General features: G+C 44.3%; 1 protein-coding gene across 1 annotated transcript in view; it reads right to left on the bottom strand.

The window, feature by feature from the left end:
- LOC141152926 (piRNA biogenesis protein EXD1-like) overlaps window positions 1–20,602 on the bottom strand; it is a 107,472-nt gene extending 86,870 nt beyond the window's left edge. The window contains exons 1-5 of the mRNA XM_073637568.1: window positions 20,459–20,602; window positions 17,181–17,249; window positions 14,772–14,826; window positions 9,979–10,094; window positions 978–1,036 (exon numbers count right to left, since the gene is read on the bottom strand). Of these exons, the coding sequence (XP_073493669.1) occupies window positions 978–1,036; window positions 9,979–10,094; window positions 14,772–14,826; window positions 17,181–17,249; window positions 20,459–20,591 (432 nt within the window). The 5' untranslated portion in view covers window positions 20,592–20,602. The remainder of the gene's footprint in view (window positions 1–977; window positions 1,037–9,978; window positions 10,095–14,771; window positions 14,827–17,180; window positions 17,250–20,458) is intronic.
- Window positions 20,603–21,124: the final 522 nt, after the last annotated feature.

Here is a 21,124-nt window from a genome sequence, read left to right on the forward strand (position 1 = left end):
GGGTAGGGTGGTACTGAAAGATAAATCTGCTGATAGCTTGTCCAATAGGGCAGTGTAGATAATAAAAAAAAGAGGAGGGGACCTACGAATAAACGCTGAGAAACACCACATCGGTGAAACACAAACTGAGCTAGGATCAAAAGACCCAGCCAACCACCGAGTATCTCAACGTGATAAAACTGCTTCATATATGCCGATGGAGCTCCATTGAGGAGACCAAACATTCAGGACCAGTATTTGGATCCTAGCACGGTTCGTGTGTAATGTCATACCGGCATAAGGGGAAGAGGAAGAAGAGCCAGCAAATAAAACACTGAAAGAGACGTCAGAGAGAAAGGGAGACGACCAAGAGAGCGGTATCCTCGAGACCGATAGAGAGGAGCATAGTGAATAGGAGTTGGTGAGCCACAGTGTGTAAAGAATGGAAACCGGATGGTAAAGGGTCAAGAAGAGTTATCAGAGCGATAGCAGTCTAGACAAGAGTAGACCAAGCGATCCATGCGTTTAGAGACAGGTCTGTAGCTATCATTGCACTTCTGTTGAGGGATGTTAGTTTTTTAGTAAAGCATATATGACAGCGTATTTGAAAAAGAAGGGAGAGAAACCAGATGAAAGAGAGAAGTTAAACATTACAGGTGATGCCATAATGCCATATACATATAAAGGGACTCTGATGGAATAGGGTCACTGGTGCAGGTAGTAGGGCAAGTAGCGAGGAGCCTGGTAACTTCTACTGTTACTGGTTCAAAGGTGAAAAGTGAATTAAAAGTGCAAAAAGTGCAAGAGTGAAGAAGATCCATAATATTAGGGGTTTGGGAAATTACTTACTGTTGGTTATTGTTTGTTTTTTTTAAATAAGTGGCAAGATCATATTTTTATGGAACATATGATTATACACTAAGCTAACTACCTAGTTTATGGCTTTTTGAATCCACTAATAACTTCTTAAAAAAAATTACCAATATATATTTACTTACTGCTGGTCCAAACATTGGTTGGAACTGGTCTATCAGAATATAATTTAGGTCTTCGTCACCTGCAATAAAAAAAAAAAAAAAAAAAGATACTTGCTTTTAAATATCATTTCAATAAAAGGGTTGTCCGCTTTCACCCCTTTCAACAAATAGAAAACATGTGACGCATTATGAAATATCTGATAAATAAGACCCAGTACTGAGGAGCAGCAAGATCCTACATCAGACAAGAATGGGACAACGTTCCTCTCCCAAAGCTCCAGCAATTGTCTCCTCACTTCCCAGAAATTTACAGACTGTTGTAGGAAGGGGGATGATACACAATGGTAGACATGGCCCAACTTTTTTGAGATGTGTTGCTGTCGTCAATTTCGAAATTAATTAATTTTTTCAAAAGAAATGGAAAAAATTTCAAACTTTCACCTTCTGATCTGTGTTTTATGTCCCATTGGAAATAATTTATCCTTTGGAAACATCATACGAAGAGAGAAAATCACTAGAGAACGACATCATGGTCAGAAAATGAGAAGGAACAAGGTGAAGAGGAAAAACAGGAGACCGATGGCTTGATACGGTCAAGAAAACGATGGAGAAGACCCTGGTGGACCTATTTAGGCTTGCACAAGATCGATCTTTCTACAGATGGTGCATCCACCAAGTCGCCATGGCTCGAGATTGAGGTGAAGGCCGTTAAATTCATTAAAATAAGATTTACAAACTATTGCATTCTTGGTTTTTTTTTGTAACTTTTCACACAGCATCCCAAATTTTTGGGAATTGGAGTTGGAAATGGATTCCATACTTGTCACATCAGCATGTGAGGGTGTGGGGGGGGGTTCGTTTGGTGACAGAGGGAGCCCTTTGCCTCTGCAAAACTCGTTATATGCTGGACTAATGGCATGCAAGGAGTTAAACAGCCTGGGCTGCACATCCCCATATCAGATCCAGTTCCTGCTACATATCCACATTGTGCATTATGCCAAAAAAGGATCAGTGTTTGGTCAGTAGGTCCGTTTTTACCAGCAGTGATTTTCTCATTTTTCATGAACCTATAGACTTGTATGGGTAATATCGATCCGTGACTCAGATCAAAAACTGACAGGTCTCTTATTTTTTTTCTAACCAGTCGGTCTGGAAAACATGGACATGTGCACAGCCCCTGTGAAAATCGGACATCTGAATGAGGCCTTAAATTGACATGCTATCCCAAACTCAAATATGCAGCCCTTGTCAATTTACCCTACAGATATTGTTAAAAATCTCACGGCCAATGCTGATACTGAAGAATCCCACGGTTCATCCACAATTGGGGTATTGGAATGTGCTCTAGGATTCACTGCGACTATGGACGGTAAAATGGTTTTCATAGGGATAAGAATGTATTTTTAGTCTTGGTGCTCTCCATGAAAAAACTGAAATCACTCGGACCAACTTTATAGTGGCATGTAAAAGTTTGTGAACAGTTAAGCAAGTTGACGATGAAATGATCTCTAAAAGCCCTGAAGTTTAAGATGACACATTTCCTTTTCTTATTGTCATTTTTTACATTTTAAAAATAACAAAAAGGAAAATGGGCCAATGCAAAAGTTTGGGCACCCTTACAGATGTGTGTGCTCAGATAACTTTGACCAAGGTTTCAGACCTTAATTAGCCTGTTAGATTTAAGACTTGTTCACGATCACCATTAGGAAAGGCCAGGTGATGCAAATGTCCCAGCTTTATAAAAACCCAGCCTCCTCTAACTTGGAGCAAAAAACAGCAGCCACAAGTTCTTCTAATCAGCTGCCTAGCACTCTGAAAATGAAAATGTTGGAGACCCACAAAGCAGGAGAAGGCTATAAGAGGATAGCAAAGTGTTTTCAAGTTGCCCTTTTCCTCATTTTGAAATGTCATTAAGAAATGGCAGTTATCAGGAACAGTGAAGGTCAAGATAAGGTCTGGAAGACAAAGCAAAATTTCAGTGAGAGCTGCTCGTAGGATTGCTAGAGAAGCAAATCAGAACCCCCGCTTGACTGCAAAAGACCTTCAGAAAGATTTAGGAAACTCTGGAGTTGTGGTACATTGTTCTACTGTTCAGATACACCTGCACAAATATGGCCTTCATGGAAGAGTCATTAGAAGAAAACCTCTCCTGTGTCTTCACCATAAAATTCAGCATCTGAAGTATTCAAAAGAAAATCTAAACAAGCCTGATACATTATCTAGGGGTGTACTGAGCATTTTTAACTTCTAGTTGTAAGAACAAAAATTTTTATTTTTTTCCACTAAAATACAGTGATACCCCATATGTGGTTGTACACTACTGTTCGAGCACACGGTGGGTATCAGATGGGAAGCAGCGCTACAGATTTTGGCTCCATTAGCCGAGCCATTGAGGAGCCAGAACAGCAGAAAAAAACCCAGGTGACCCCATATTGGAAACTCCACTTCCTAAGGAATTTATCTAGGGGTGCAATGAGTATTTTTAACCCATAGGTGCCCCACAGAATTTTATTACTGAGACATAAAAAAGGGAATTATTCTTACCGTTAATTCTGTTTCAAGAAGTCCCTCAGGACAGCACGATAGGAGGAAGCTTCCTTGACCTATGACGGGACAGGATCACAGAGAGGTTAAAAGGCCCGTCCCACCTCCACCCTCCAGTGTTTTTACCAATTACCACCGAAGGATGGATGCAAATGGTCTATAAGAGCCACTAGAAACTCATAAGAACCACTTTAACAGCTCCAGCTCAACCCAGAGCCATGGCGACCAGACGAACGAACGACCGATCCCGAGCCAGCCCAAAGATAAAAATAAGGGAGGGAAATAAGGGTGCTGTCCTGAGGGACTACCTGGAAACAGAATTAACGGTAAGAATAATGCCCTTTTTCCAGTACGTCCCTCAGGACAGCACGAAAGGAGAAATACCAAATCAATAGCACCAGGGTGGGTACAGAAGCCTCCAGGGACTAAAGTCCTGGGCAGGAACCAGGCCAGATATAGAAAAGATCTGAACGATCAGAAGAAATATAGACAAGTAAAGAGATCTGCAAAGATAAATCACCATAACGAGTGTCTGATGTATATGTGCAATGCAAACAGGAGCCCACAGACATCTACTCTCTAGATCTCTAGGCCTTAAGGGCTGGATATTATTGAAACTAATGACTATGCAGGCTGGCAGGTAACATCCCCTGCCATTACCAATGCTGGGCTCCTCATCAGAACCCCTGATAGAGAAGCGTAGATCACCCCCACTGTGGTGCCGATGTTAACGACACAGAGTCTGGGCTCTGAAATTAAGGACAGTGGCCTAAATAAATGCCCTTACCATTGGTTGTGCCATATATCATGTCATATTCACATCTGATTCATAATCCAGGACCTTGGTAAAACTCTGGGGACTGGTAAGAACCTCTTCCCACAAGAGAATATCCTTTAGAAAATGCCTCTATACAAGTAACTATTCCAGAAATTTCATGTTGACGTTTGCATTATGTATAATTTTATTTATTTTAATATATCCAGGACCAGTTATCAAACTTGGGCTCGGCCTGGAGAAAATAAAGGCCTAAAAGGTCTTCTCAGTGATATTTGTACCTCCGGACTGCACCCGTGACAGGGATCCTCCTCTGTAGCTAGAGGAATGATAATCTCCCTCTGTGATGGGAAGAAACTATCTGCTGTGAGGCAGTGGGACTATAACGGGGACTTAACGGTAAGAACCCCAGATACAGATTCTTTATTGTAGGCGCCTGACTGCTGTAGCACTAGTGAGAGTACGGGGTCTTCTGCCATATCATGCTGTACTGTTGACTCACAACAAAAGTACAAAAAGAGGGTCGAGATACCCTCCTTGATAAACATAAAATATTATAGACTATGGGACTAGAATCTTTAACAGGAGGATGATCTAGGAAACTAGACCAATCGCCGTATGGGGAGTCGGGAAGGATTCTTTCCCCCAACATGATTAGCATCTATCTCGTGGGTTTCTCTACTCCCCGGAACAGTAGTATGTCATTTTATAGGATAAACTCAATAGACATGGGTGTCCTTTCCACCACAACTTCAGTACTTAAAGGCAGTAGATGAATTGAGATCCCTGTTCCAAACAAAATACTAGGCCAATCAGATCATAGTTGTTCCTCTGGCTAAGCCCAGATGCAAAGATTGAGGCAAAGGAAGCTGGATCTGGGTCCAGAAATATGAAGACTTTATAACCAGAATCGAGGCCAGAAGCAAAGTGTGAAAAGGTGGGCTGGAGACACAAGGTACGAGGCACGATGCCAGCGTCCTGGGGCATAAGCCATAGGCACAAAGCCACAGGCACAGAGGCCCTATAAAGTACAATGAGGCACTATAAGGCATACTGATGCAGAGAGGTACAATGATGTACCGCAAGGCACACTGATGCACAATGATGTACCACAAGGCACTATGAGGTATGCTGAGGTACCATGAGGCACTATGCAGCGCCATGAGGCACTATGATGTACCATGAGGCACCATGGGGTACCATGAGGCACTAAGAGGTAGAGAGGCACTAAGAGGCACAGACTAGAGCTGTGTTTGAAGGCGCTAGACAAGAGACTAGACTCCGTTTCAAGAGTAATTCATCTGAACTCCGAATAAACTGAGTAGTACACCTCAATTGTCAGACTAGTCCCACCTGAAGGAGCCACTTTAATGAGGAGCAGCTGGAGGGCAGACTTCATGGAGATAATGTGTCCTTTAGACGGATACTGGTGTGCAGACAATAGTGAAGCATGTGTTTATTCCACCATACATAGAGACAAACATGCTTGGCATAAGTCAAACTGTGAAGCCCAATAATGAGGCCCTGTGCAGCCATGACATGCGACTAACTGAAGTCAAACTTTAGCACACGGGGCTCTAGGCCCAGCTTTGGCATAAGGCATGAAGCTAGTTATCACCCAGAAGCCTAGCCCATCTACCGTACACTTACCTGTGCTGGTTCCACACCCATTAGAAGAACAGGGGGAGCTGGTAATGCCGAGAGCCCATCATGGAGGGAAGCGGCGTCACACTGGGAATGATGCACAGGCTGGCTGCTGGCTGAGGGACCTCAGCCCAGAAAGGGGTCGGCCCCGAAATGCTTGACAGAGGGAAAGGAAGGCCAAGACCCCCCAATCCCGCTGAGTCCGTAGAAGGAAGCTTCACCTTGGAGCACATGCAGCTTGATGCCGAGAGTCCTTCACTGAGGGAAGCGGTGAAGCCAGGAGGCACTGCTCTACTGACCTGGCTGAGGGACCCCCGCCCAGTGAGGTATCAGCCCGAAGCCTCTTCACAGAGGGAAGGAAGGAGATTGATCCCCCTGACCTCCCAGGTAATCTTCGCTCTGATGCGCACTCCTCTCCTGCATCTGTCCTGCAAAGGATAGGAAAAAACACTGGAGGGTGGAGGTGGGACGGGCCTTTTAACCTCTCTGTGATCCTGTCCCGTCATAGGTCAAGGAAGGACTACCTCCATGTGTGCTGTCCTGGGGGACGTACTGGAAAACATGACATTTTTGTGGCAAGAATGTAATTTTTGTATTTGCTGAAAACTTGTCAGTTTTGTACACAAGGGTAAATAAGTGAAACTGGACCACATCATTTATTAGTCAATTTCCCCCGATGGAACAGAAGCACCAGCCAGAAAACCCCATTCTTTGCTTTTTTATACATCCACGTGGAAGGGATTATCCGGGAAGGAAAAATTATCTACACCGTACACTGGAGCGGCAGCTACCAAGTGAAGGAATCTTTATGTTACCCAAAACGATGTTTAGAGGTGTGCCTAACTGCATAACTCATAAAGGCAAGTGTGAATTTTTCTTTTTCTGCTGATGGAGCTGTATAGCGGGACGATTTTATAGGTCAGGTCATTCTGGACGCGACGATCCTAAATGTTTGCACTTTTTTTGTTTATATAATTTTTCATAAAAACCATTTTATTTATAGGTACAATATATATTTTTTAATTATTTTGTGATTTTTTTTAATGTTTTTACGATTTATTTTTACTTTTTCCTACGATGGGACTTTCACTTCTTGCAGGCTGATCGCTTGTAAAAGCATAGGGGATGCAGGAGCTTTCCTATGCTGTACAAACTGTCAGCGCTGCACTGACAGACAAACTTGCTACATCATGCTCGGAGCTTGGTGTAGCAAGTTTGCTAGCTCTGGTGACCTGGATGTCGTCATGACTATATCGGGTCGCCATAGCAACGATCGGGCCCTTCTGTGTGCGCAAAGTTGCCTAGGCGTATCCATACTTCCAAGGTTGGTAAGCACCTAAAGACCGGACATATGGATGCGTCCAAGGTCGTGAAGGGGTTACACTTGCTTAACTGTTCACAATAGCAGTAATTTTGACCAGGGGTGCCCAAACTTTTACATGCCACTGTATTCAATACAGCTGATTGTTTTCATTACAGACCAAATGTTCGTGTGAAAAGATATTGCAGCAAGCACTAGTCCCTTCCATAGTTCAGATGAGACTTGCTTATTGAAGTCTATGGCTGGTATAGGTGCTTGTCACATGAGTACGTGTAGTGCACCATGCTGGCTTACAGTCCATCGGTCACATGGCTATCCTACACTATGCAAGTAAACTATACAAGCAAAACACCTTAATCATCAATTTACAGACAGTCCGCCTAATAGTATCTACATACAGTAGAATCCAACACTATAGTATGTGGGTGACCAATGGGCTGCTAGCCAGAATGGGGCACTACAAGTACCAGTCTTACAAGCATGCACCTTCTCATGGATGGGAGGGGTGCAAGTGCATTTTTGATCAGTATTTCGCACCGGTGACGACGCCATTATATATAATTGAGGCCTGAAGGGACCGCTATTTTAACCATGCATTGGTAAATGTGACCCTTTTTCAGTGAAGTGTTGTGGATTTGTTGTCACCTCATGTCACAAGCTCCTGCTCGACTTTTTTTTCTCCCACTGGCACCTGGAATTATAGCCTAAGCCATGTATACAACAGAAGTAGTGCCGCATTCACACCACTAAGCTCTGCGCTCCAAGTACAGAGCGCGATGTAGGGACTGGCCGCGGGTCTCATGATCCCAACGCGAAAGCTAAGTAGGCATACGTGAGGCTGTCAAACTCCGCGCAGGAGACCCGCGGCCAGTCCATACATCGTGATCCGGACCACAAAACATATATACACATGTGAATCCAGACTTAGGCCGTCTTCACACATCCGTGTTTCCAGTACGCCTGGGATATGTTTTTTCACGGCTAGCATTCATGCCCATTGCAATCTATGCTGTTATGCACATGTCCCGGTTTTTACATAGACCTGTCCATTGTTTTTCTAGCAGCACAGATGACAAGGGTGATTACAAGTCTATGGGTCTGTGAAAAACACGTACAGCACACGGATGACACACTGATGGTGAAAACGGACACACGGATGACACACTGATGGGAAAAACGGACACACGGATGACACACTGATGGGAAAAACGGACACACGGATGACACACTGATGGGAAAAACGGACACACGGATGACACACTGATGGGAAAAACGGACACACGGATGACACACTGATGGGGAAAACGGACACACGGATGACACACTGATGGGGAAAACGGACACACGGATGACACACTGATGAGGAAAACGGACACACGGATGACACACTGATGAGGAAAACGGACACACGGATGACACACTGATGGGGAAAACGGACACACGGATGACACACTGATGGGGAAAACGGACACACGGATGACACACTGATGGGGAAAACGGACACACGGATGACACACTGATGGGGAAAACGGACACACGGATGACACACTGATGGGGAAAACGGACACACGGATGACACACTGATGGGGAAAACGGACACACGGATGACACACTGATGGGGAAAACGGACACACGGATGACACACTGATGGGGAAAACGGACACACGGATGACACACTGATGGGGAAAACGGACACACGGATGACACACTGATGGGGAAAACGGACACACGGATGACACACTGATGGGGAAAACGGACACACGGATGACACACTGATGGGGAAAACGGACACACGGATGACACACTGATGGGGAAAACGGACACACGGATGACACACTGATGGGGAAAACGGACACACGGATGACACACTGATGGGGAAAACGGACACACGGATGACACACTGATGGGGAAAACGGACACACGGATGACACACTGATGGGGAAAACGGACACACGGATGACACACTGATGGGGAAAACGGACACACGGATGACACACTGATGGGGAAAACGGACACACGGATGACACACTGATGGGGAAAACGGACACACGGATGACACACTGATGGGGAAAACGGACACACGGATGACACACTGATGGGGAAAACGGACACACGGATGACACACTGATGGGGAAAACGGACACACGGATGACACACTGATGGGGAAAACGGACACACGGATGACACACTGATGGGGAAAACGGACACACGGATGACACACTGATGGGGAAAACGGACACACGGATGACACACTGATGGGGAAAACGGACACACGGATGACACACTGATGGGGAAAACGGACACACGGATGACACTGATGGGAAAAACGGACACACGGATGACACACTGATGGGGAAAACGGACACACGGATGACACACTGATGAGGAAAACGGACACACGGATGACACACTGATGGGGAAAACGGACACACGGATGACACACTGATGGGGAAAACGGACACACGGATGACACACTGATGGGGAAAACGGACACACGGATGACACACTGATGGGAAACACTGATTATACTGGTACCATTTTTTCACGGACGTGTTCTGTGCGGAGGTGTGAAGGAGGCCTGATTGAAAACTCTGACGTGAATGAAATGTCTTCTTCAAAATACTGCGTAATTGTTGCTATTTACCCTTTGTAGACATTTACAGGGATTGTTCACTACTTTGATATTGATGGACTATCCTTTAGTAGTCACTCCTATATGAATCTTTAATATAACATACCTGAATAGTTTGGGATCTGTACGTCACTTTCTTTCACATTTTGAAGAGCCGAAGCCTCAACCTTTTCAGGCATTAGGGCCGGTTTAATGTCATCTTCTGATATCACGTCACCAGTGCTGAAAAATTGTATGAAAAAGGGTTACTATGTGTTGTCAAGATTATGAATACATCAAGTTTCCGTTTTATTTTTTTAATATCACAAACTTTATAAGTAAAAAATAGAAATCTTGCAGTTTTCACACTGGCCAGTGCAGTACTTTTTACACTAACTTGCTGTTGTAGGAAACGCGCACACACACACACATTAGCAGCATTGAACAGACGCATTGAATGAGCGTGTGCAAAGGTCATTGTGCAAGTAGAGCAAGGTCAGCTGTGATGAATCTTGTGTTATCAGCTGTCTATAGAGGTGCTATAACTCATTGTAATCCTGACTCGGATGATAAGGGAGGCTGATGAAAACTCTTCCTGAAAGGACAGGAGGAATGAGTCTAACAAAGTCAATGTGAAGACTGCTAAATTACTATTTTTAGTTTTTAATAAAGATACAAGGAACACAAAAATCTAAGTTGAACAGCGGGTTATTTTGATGAGGTCTTCCCTTTAAACCCCTTCATGTCAGTTTTGGTTTCCTCCCCTTCTTCCAAGTGTCATAACTTTTCTATTTTTTTTTCAGTCAACATAGCAGTTTGAGGGCTTGTTTTTTGCAGGACGAATTGTAGTATTGAGTGACACCAGTCAATGTACTGGAAAATAGCGAAAAAATTCCAAATGCAGTGAAATTGCAGAAAAAAAAAAAAACAAGCAATTCTGAAGGTTTTTTTTTACAGCATTCATTGTATGGTAAATCTGATCTGTCAACATGATTCTCCAGGTCGGTATGGTTATGGCAATACCAAACTTCCATAGATTTTTTTCTTATATTTATTTAAGTAGTGAAAAAAATTCAGAACTGAACAGTTGATATGTGTCGCCATTTTCCGAGCCTCTAAGGCTGTGTGCCCACGTAGCATTTTTCAAGCGTATATGCTGCGGAATTTCCGCAGTGTAAACGCTTGAAAAACGCATGTATATCCGCACCCCATGGTCCCCAATGGGATTCCGCAACTTCTATGCACATGCTGCGGATTTTTCCGCAGCGTTTATGCCGCGTTCAAAAATCCGCAGCATGTCATTTAATTTTGCGTTTCCGCAAGCGGAATTGCCTTAGTCCAATGCATAAAAAACGCAAGGCAATTCCACATGTGGAAAACGCGTGATAAACGCGCGAAAAATGCGCGATAAACGCGTGCGGAATTCCGCATGCGTTTTTCCGGGAGAGGACTTGCATTTATGCAGCAGAAATTTTCTGCTTCATAAAGGCAACGTGGGCACATAGCCTAAAAGTTTTTTTTCCTCCATCAATGGGGTGGTGTGCAGGCTTGTTTTCTGCTTCGCGGTCTGCAGTTTTATTTATAGCATTTTGGAGTATATACAATATTTTGATTGCTTTTTATTGTATTTTTTTCTTTTTAGAGAAGTGTCAGTGCTCTGGGTTAAAGGTCACTTTTTCAGAAGACAACATAAAAAAAAGATACCTTGAGTTTGTGTGAGAACTAGAAGAAAAATATTTGTCAAGGAAATATTTTCATTTTCGGCATTTACATGTTGACTCCTGACACAGGCACGATAAAGCAATGTGAACAGTCATGCCATGGTCCCTGGTCTGTACCCAAAAAACTGATAAAAACAGCACTAGACACAGTGACATTTCCTTCCCTCTTCACAGCTTTATTATGGATGGATCACTTTGTTCACCTTACAGTTACTTTTGAGCCTCTGTTTTATGCCAAAAACACCCTCATAGTTTTTTGCTCTACTATAGTCATAGGTATCGGTCACTCTCACTCTTCCTAGCTGCCGCTCTACTAAGGTCATAGACTTCATGGTCACTCTCACTCTTCCTAGCTGCCGCTCTACTAAGGTCATAGACTTCATGGTCACTCTCACACTTCCTAGCGGCCGCTCTAAGGTCATAGACTTCATGGTCACTCTCACTCTTCCTAGCAGACGCTCTACTAAGGTCATAGACTTCATGGTCACTCTCACACTTCCTAGCTGCCGCTCTACTAAGGTCATATACTTCATGGTCACTCTCACTCTTCCTAGCTGCAGCTCTACTAAGGTCATATACTTCATGGTCACTCTCACTCTTCCTAGCTGCCACTCTACTAAGGTCATATACTTCATGGTCCCTCTCACTCTTCCTAGCTGCCACTCTACTAAGGTCATATACTTCATGGTCACTCTCACTCTTCCGCCACTCTACTAAGGTCATATACTTCATGGTCCCTCTCACTCTTCCTAGCTGCTACTCTATTAAGGTCATATACTTCATGGTCACTCTCACTCTTCCGCCACTCTACTAAGGTCATAGACTTCATGGTCACTCTCACTCTTCCTAGCGGCCGCTCTACTAAGGTCATAAACTTCATGGTCACTCTCACTCTTCCTAGCGGCCGCTCTACTAAGGTCATAAACTTCATGGTCACTCTCACTCTTCCTAGCTGCCACTCTACTAAGGTCATAAACTTCATGGTCACTCTCACTCTTTCTAGTTGCTGTACTACTACGGTCATACACTGCCGATTTTGCAATTTTTACCACCTACAAAGAATGGAGAGATCTGTAATTTTTATCGTAGGTACACTTCACCTGTGAGAGACACAATCTAAAAAAAAAAATCCAGAAAAATCACATTGTATGATTTTTAAATAATTAAATTGCATTTTATTGCATGGAGTAAGTCTTTGATCACCTACCAACCAGCAAGAAATCTGTATCTCACAGACCTGTTAGTTTATCTTTAAGAAGCCCACCTACTCTGCACTCATTACCTGTATTAATTGCATCTGTTTGAACTCGTTACCTGTATAAAAGACACCTGTCCACACACTCAATCACACTCCAACCTCTCCACCATGGACAAAACCAAAGAGCTGTCTAATGACATCAGGGACACAATAATTGTGGTCAAGCATCATGGTGAGACGGCAAGAACTGTTGGCACAATTATTAGAAAATGGAAGACACACAAGATGACTATCAATCTTCCTCGGTCTGGGACTCCATGTAAGATCTCGCCTCATGACAGTGCCTCAGAAAACAGCCCTCATAAATGATGCACAGACATTAAGTAGCAGACACACCTCAACAGCAACTGTCCAGAGGAGACTGTGAGAAGCAGACCAATATGGTCGAATTACTGTTAAGTATCAAGAATTAAAGGACTGTAAGCAAAAAAGAGATTTGCCAAGCAACACAAGGACTGGACCTTAGATAAGTGGAAATCTGTACTGTGGTCTGAGGAGTCAAAAGTTCACAATTTTGGAACCAACCGCCATGTCTTTGTGAGACACAGAGAGGGAGAGCGGATGGTTTGATCATGCGTGGTGCTCACCGTGAAGCATGGAGGGGGAGGCATGATGGTGTGGGGGTGCTTAGCTGGTGACATTGCAGGTAATTTATTCTAAATTCAATTCACCCTTAGCCAGCATGGTTACTACAGCATTCTGCAACGACATGTCATCATATCCAGTTTACAATTAGTGGGACCATCATTTGTCATACAACAGGACAATGATCCAACACACCTCCAGGCTATGTAATGACTTTGTGACCAAGAAGGAGAGGGATGGAGGCTGCATCAGATGACACGGTCTCCACAATCACCCAACCTCAACCTAACTGACATGGTAAGATACACGAAACACTGAATGTAGCAGCACAAACAAATAACCATATTCCGACCCACAGATGATCAGGTCCACAAAGAATCATGTGCTTACTGTATGGACCAATATAGAATGGCAGACCATTCAGTAAGACATATAACAAAGGGAGAACCACCGAATCATAGGTCAAAAAGAGAGACAAAGATAATTAATCATAAAAAACCTTCATTTAGAAGTTATGGTTAGGTGGCACTACATGCACCAGCATGACCGCACTGCAGGGCCAAGCATAAACACGACAAATTCATTTATGTGACTAACGCACTCCAATCCTTATGCAGGACTCAACATAAAGAGAAAATTGTAGCAGGAAAAAGAAAAAACATGTGAATGACAGGTAACCTGATTAGATGATCATAGATTGTTCACTTATGACCCATAGCATATGATGCACATGTGATACCCAAGTAAACCACATAATAATTCAAATGACCATTCGCGTGCACCATATGTATGGATTTTAATAACTATGTCTAGGTGTTAATACCAATGTCAAGACCATGGTATCATAACCCGTACGAAAAAAAGAGTTTTATACCTGCATTGTTGGTCCAGCTTTGTAGGTGGCACCGTGGAGTACAGCCCCGACGCGCGTTTTGGACAAGCGTCCTTCGTCAGGGGGTGACAAAGGACGATTGGGATGAGTTGGTATGGGATGAGCTGGACCACAGAGTGAAGGCAAAACAGCCAACAAGAGCTCAGCACCTCAGGGAACTCCATCACAACTGCTGGAAGCCATTGAAGGTGACCGCCTGATAAAGCTGTAGAGTTTGCCAAAAGGAGTGTAAAGCCATAATTAGAGTTAAAGGGGGTACTTAGGTTTAACACATTATGGCTGGTTTCATATGGGTTTCTTTACTCCTTGTTTTACACGCGTGTTCCTTTGCGGTTTTGCTGCCTTCAGTCTGAATCTACTATGTGTACATTCCAATAAAAGCAAACATTGCAGGAACAGTGTGTCCAAACCTTTGACTGGTACTGTATATTTTACAAAAAAGTATATTGGGTACAGTGTTCTACCTGTCATCAACTTGTTCTGGATCAACACGATCTGAAGGGTCTTCTTCAGTTTCCACTAAAAAAAATAAAGAACACAAGCTGAAGGTACATGTCCAACAGTCCGTGGATTTTAAAATATTACATTAAAGGCTTGGTTAAAGGAAATGTTTTAATAAACTGACTGCAAACAGCATCTTAATGGGCTATTTCCATCTTCATAGTGTAAAGCTAGTAAAAACAAGCACTTTGGCAATTTACTGCATATTAAAATATTCTTCTTTTATTTGCACCTTGTTCCTAGGAGACCGACCACCACCTCTGTCTAGCAGCAGTGGCCCAGCAGGCGCAGTACTTATAAGCTTTTCTAATGAGCTTGTAAGCACTGTTTTAAAGCTGGCCAGGATCGTTGGAGCCTGCTTTTCGCTCCTAATCCTAGTCAGCATTAGTGCAGTGCTTACAAGCTACATAGCAGCGGTAGCCGGCCAATATGCTGCTGAGAAAATTGTTAATATCTCAAGAAAGGTTAAAAAATTTTTAAATTGCAAAAAAGTTTTTGCTGCGACAGACAATTCTCATCTTGAAGATTGGAATAAGCCTTTAGAATACATGAGAAAACATGAGGTCGCATGTTGCTCGTGTTACTGTGAGCAGCCTGTGAGGCCTAAAACTGCTACCACGACCTACAGGGTCTTTTGACTTGTCTCCCATTGAGCACATCTGGGATATCATTGATGGGCAATTACTAAGGAAGCTGCCAGCAGCGGATCTTGATGATTTGCCCAAGTACATTTCTCAGATGACCATTAATAACCTCACTGATACAGTCTTGGCTCTAAGTGCCGGGATTTCTCTGTGTGTTGCTCATATTAGGTACTGAATAAAATCGAGAGGTTTTGAAAATTTTGTTAACATTTTTCCATCATTTATATGCCATGAATCCTGTGATTTCCACAATTCCATAACTTTACTACTTAATATTGCCATCATTTTATACATGTCCCTTATTTTTTAGAATACTAGAAGGTTTAAAAGCTTAGCAGTAATTTTCACATTTTCCGAGAAATTGGGTATCTGACAGTGCCCAGGGAGCCAACATGTGGGGTTTTTTATGTGCGTCTTGTTTGTCTGAAGAGTAAGGGCAATTTATTGAGAGCTCTGCACCAATCAGAGGTGTAGGATCATCTGTCAGCCAATCAGTGGAGAGAAGAAGGAGATGCAGTTGAAGGCGGAGGATGACAGCGGGTGGACCCCCGGCCAAGTGGGGCCCTGACCAGAGAACCTATTGTATAATAAAGCTGTTTATTTATCATAACCCGAGTGCACTTCCTGCCCGACTTTCAACTTTTACAAGCAATGTTGACATTTTTTTCAGGAAATAACCAAAACCTTTTGAAAAAAATAAATAGTGATTTTTCAGATTTTTATTCCTTTAAAACGCCTTTACAGCCTGGGACGTATTAGTACGCACCAGGCTGTAACCCCCGGTTCAGTGAGGGCTCCGGCGATGAGCCCGCACTGAACCGGGCACGTCAGCTGATTATTACAGCTGACATGTGCCCACAACAGCCGCGGGTGGAATTGCGATCCACCAGCGGCTGTTAACATGTTAAATGCCGCTGTCAATCTCTGACAGCGGCATTTAACATCGCAGCGCCAGGAGCGCGTCCTTAGCCCCGCCCATCGGTGACCCCGTCACGTGATCGCGGGTCACCGATGCGCGGGCATGACAACACTGGGTCTGCAGCAGACTCCAGTGGTTGTCATGTGCTGATCGCTATGAGCTCCACCTAGTGGTCAGCGCTCATAGCACAGGAACATTTCTGCTACATAGAGGTGATCTGTTCATCACCTCTATGTAGCAGAGGTGATCAGACAAGTTCTGCTTCTAGTCTCCTAGACAGTAAGAAGGGTCATCAAGTGGGGTCGTTACCAGAAGGCCTAAGTCAAGGTCACAATAAGAAAGCAAGTGGGTGGTCAGAACATGAGCATAGATCAGAAACCAAAGAATCAAAATAGCACTACAGAAGCAGAGAACAGGGAGGTAAACCAGGTGAAGGTGAACTTTATAACTGATAGTGTGGAACAAAGATACAGAAATTAAAATAGCAACACAAACCAAAGACAGAAGTTACCCTCTGAGCTCCCTGCAGTCCACAACAAGTCGCAAAGAATACACAGAACGTCTGCATTATCACTCCATGTTAAAGGCACTAATGGCCCAGGGGTGTCCAGCGACATGAGAGAAATCTGCTTCTTTCTCTGCCAGGTGGGCGAACAGGAGGGAGGGACTCTGCCTCTAGATCCCTTCTTATATATAGAATCTTATCCGTAATATCTGTCCTCTCCTCTCTCAGGAATGTAATAATCTGTCTTCACTGAATACAGATTTTACTGAGCATTGAGAAACAGGGGGGGGAACACACACAATACCTTTCAGAATAACGTTTCCAAAAAACAGTTTGGCTCCCGGTGAAGTCTTACCATTGCTTAAATCCTTCACTGAAATAGAACATACAACAAATTAGTCTGAAATAAATATGATTATAATGCTAATTAGAGACTTAACAGTAATTTAATTCTCCAGAATCTATGACATCACCAGAAAAAGAGGGAGAGAAAGCCCCCAATTGTCTTGCGAACGCTCATTTCACAATAATCTTGCAGTCTGAACAGGCTGACGATCACCCAATAAACAAGCAATACCCTCATTTGTCGGGTGAAATAATCTTTTGTGCTACATGAAAGATCATAGTTTTCGACAGCGCATCTTTCTGTGTAAACAGGACTTGTGCTACCGAGAACAATGGAAGCCTATGTATAGTGGTACGCATCAGAAGTGTGGTCTGCCGGTATAGACAAGCTATTAAAGGACCACCGATCACAAAACAAGTTGCTGATCGTTAAATGGACCTTTAGTCTTTCCAAAAAGGAATTCTTTATGACCATGCATAGCCCTCACAAAAAAGTGCTTGGATGCGAGGAAGAGTCTTCACTGCAGCGCTAACGGCACCCCTACACTCACCAGAATTAGTGCACACTTGTGCATCACCGGACTCCAAACTGGCAGCATTGACTAGGCCTTAAAGGGGTCACTTACGACTGGACAATCCCAGCCGGCTGCACAATAATTCATTGAGGACCCGGCTGTCAATCAGCATGACATTGGTAGTCACACCCCTTCATCAAAATAAAGTGGAAGAGAAGCCGCCGCCCTCTAGGAGCCACATCAGCAGAAGCAAAGCCGCCGCCCTGTAGGCGCCACCTCAGCGCAAGAGAAGCCGCCACCCTGTAGACGCCACCTCAGCGGAAGAGAAGCCGCCGCCCTGTAGACGCCACCTCAGCGGAAGAGAAGCCGCCGCCCTGTAGACGCCACCTCAGCGGAAGAGAAGCCGCCGCCCTGTAGACGCCACCTCAGCGGAAGAGAAGCCGCCGCCCTGTAGACGCCACCTCAGCGGAAGAGAAGCCGCCGCCCTGTAGACGCCACCTCAGCGGAAGAGAAGCCGCCGCCCTGTAGACGCCACCTCAGCGGAAGAGAAGCCGCCGCCCTGTAGACGCCACCTCAGCAGAAGAGAAGCCGCCGCCCTGTAGACGCCACCTAAGCGGAAGAGAAGCCGCCGCCCTGTAGATCAGGGTTGTGGAGTTAGTAAGCCAAACCTACGACTCCCCAATTTCCACGACTAAGACTCCCTCATACACGGCTCATGTTTAAGTGATAAATTTACTGTAGCACAGATTCATCTCAGCTAAAAGTCTAGACCAGGGGTCTCAAACACGCGGCCCGCGGGCCGCATGCGGCCCCTGAGGCTGCTTTATGCGGCCCGCAGGCACAGACCCCTTGACGATCCCGACCTGGTCCAGGAGGAGCCGCCGACAGCAGCGCTGAATTGCCACACAGAGACTGTTTCCCAGCACAGCATTTCCAATGCCAGCCGCTGGCCAAACAGAGGCCAGCAGCTGATATCTGCGTGTCGGCGCAGTGAGTATGACGTCATTGCCATATGCAGATGTCAGCTGCTGGCCTCTGATTGGCCGGCGGCTGACATTGAAAATGCTGTGCTGGGAGACAGTCTCTATGCGGCAATGCAGCGCTGCTGTCGGCGGCTCCTCCTGGACCAGGTCGGGATCGTCAAGGGGTCGGACTCTGTGGTGCCTGCGGGCCACATCTGCAGGAAGGACGCCGAGGGAACGGAGGACAGGTGAGAATCATCTTTTTTTTTTCTATTTTATGTGTGTGAAGAACAGCACAGGGGGCACAGAGCCACAAGATGGGGACCTGGATGGGGCACAGAGCCACAAGATGGGGACCTGGATGGGGCACAGAGCCACAAGATGGGGACCTGGATGGGGCACAGAGCCACAAGATGGGGACCTGGATGGGGCACAGAGCCACAAGATGGGGACCAGAGCCACAAGATGGGGACCAGAGCCACAAGATGGGGACCAGAGCCACAAGATGGGGACCAGAGCCACAAGATGGGGACCTGGATGGGGAACATTGCCACAGGATGGGGACCTGGATGGGGCACATAGCCCCAAGATGGGGACCTGGATGAGGCACATTAGTACAAGATGGGCGCCAGGATGGAGAACGTTGCCACAGGATGGGGACCTGGATGGGGCACATTAGTACAAGATGGGGACTTGGATGGGGAACATTACTACAAGATGTTTTCCATTATTACTATATGATGCTAATTGTAAGACAATATTACTGTATGTGGCCAATTGGGGGAAATAAAATTGTAAAAAAAATAAAAAATAAAATAAAGCATGAAAAAATATTGGGCACTAAAAATGCTGTTTTATATGTAAACTAAAGTAAACACAAAAAAGTGCACGTTTATTATCGCCACATCCATAACGACCCAAGCCATAAAAAAATAAACACGGCAAAAATGTTCAAAAGGTGTATACAAAAAACATGGTATCACTAAAAATGTCACATTGAACAAAGAATGCGGCCCCACAAATTCAAATTTTTTCCATGTGCGGCCCATATACCCAGCCGAGTTTGAGACCCCTGGTCTAGACCCTTAGATCAGGAATAGGACATTTCATAACTTTCCCAAATTCTTATGAAAAAAATATTCCCCACAAACTGCATTGAACTACTGCACCCAATTTATTATATATTTTAGGAGTTGCTCTATTTTATACCGACTCCACCAAAATGGACAAAGACTCTGACTCGACGGCCCTGCTGTAGACGTGATGTCAGAGGAAGCGGCTGAATCGCTGGCAGGAGCGTTCTGTGATGGCTCTTGGGTGGCAGAGATCGGCGCTGGGCACAACAGGCAACTACCTGACTGTTAGTTCATTTTTTTTTTAACCACAGAGCTGGATAAAGCCCAGGGGCGGACATATCACTGCTGATACCTGTGCAGCCGCACATGGGCCCAAGATGTAAGGAGGCCACTTCTACCTCCAAAGCAAATGCAATTCTGGATTTTAAGAGCTCTTGGGCTGCAAAGGGCCCATATATTGCTCTGTCACAGGGGCCCTTTCCTGTCTGCGTCTGCCAGTGATAAACCCATCTAACTGATGCTTTACAGATTTTGTGCCAGTTTGCTCATTCAAAATGAAATATTGACCAGTTTGTTTGGTTTTTTTTTAATCCGCAATCCTTACAGAAGAAATGTGCTTAAATTATTTCTGCACATTGCAGTATAGATCCTAGAATGACTAGATACACAAGAACATTTACTCACCTTTAACTAAAATGATGGCCCGAGCCGCATCAATATGAAACAGCTCCCCCTGAAAGCATCCATGGATAGTGGTAATCTTTATACTGGTCCCAATGAACCGGCTTAGAAAGTCTGTATCCGGGACCGGGTCCATATTGAAGCCAAAACTGAATTTCCTGCAAAGTAAAGAATTCATGGTAATTAGAATTATAAGAAATAAATAAAAAATAACTATTTGGTGTAAACTCCGCAGGCAATTTTAGAAGACGGACAGTAGTGAAATGGAAAGTTTTCCTTGCGGTAGAGATAATAGATAACATTTAGAGAAGATTTTCTAAAATACAATTATGCCAAAAAATGTTTCTTTACTCAGATTCATTCATTAATATCTATTATAAACATTACGTAGAAAAAAAAAATAAAAATACTACGAAGCCGTTCATTTAGCACACGGAGCTAAGCCGGGCTATTTTGAGCACAGTAGCATATAATAGCAAATCCTATAAGCGTGCAAATAATCCGGGGCAGACTCTGATCCCAACACAAAAAAATAAATAAATATGATTTTCCTGCGTTGTTAACAGTCACACAGCCGTGACTCTCAGCCATAAGGCCGCATCTCCACCTGGAGCATTTATCATACATTTTCTGCTTGGATTCCTCCCCAAAAATCCACATCAATTTAAA

This window comes from Phyllobates terribilis, unplaced genomic scaffold (genome assembly GCF_046119375.1).
Source record: "Phyllobates terribilis strain yellow unplaced genomic scaffold, ASM4611937v1 Scaffold_7__3_contigs__length_470593459, whole genome shotgun sequence".
Classification (NCBI taxonomy): Eukaryota; Metazoa; Chordata; class Amphibia; order Anura; family Dendrobatidae; genus Phyllobates; species Phyllobates terribilis.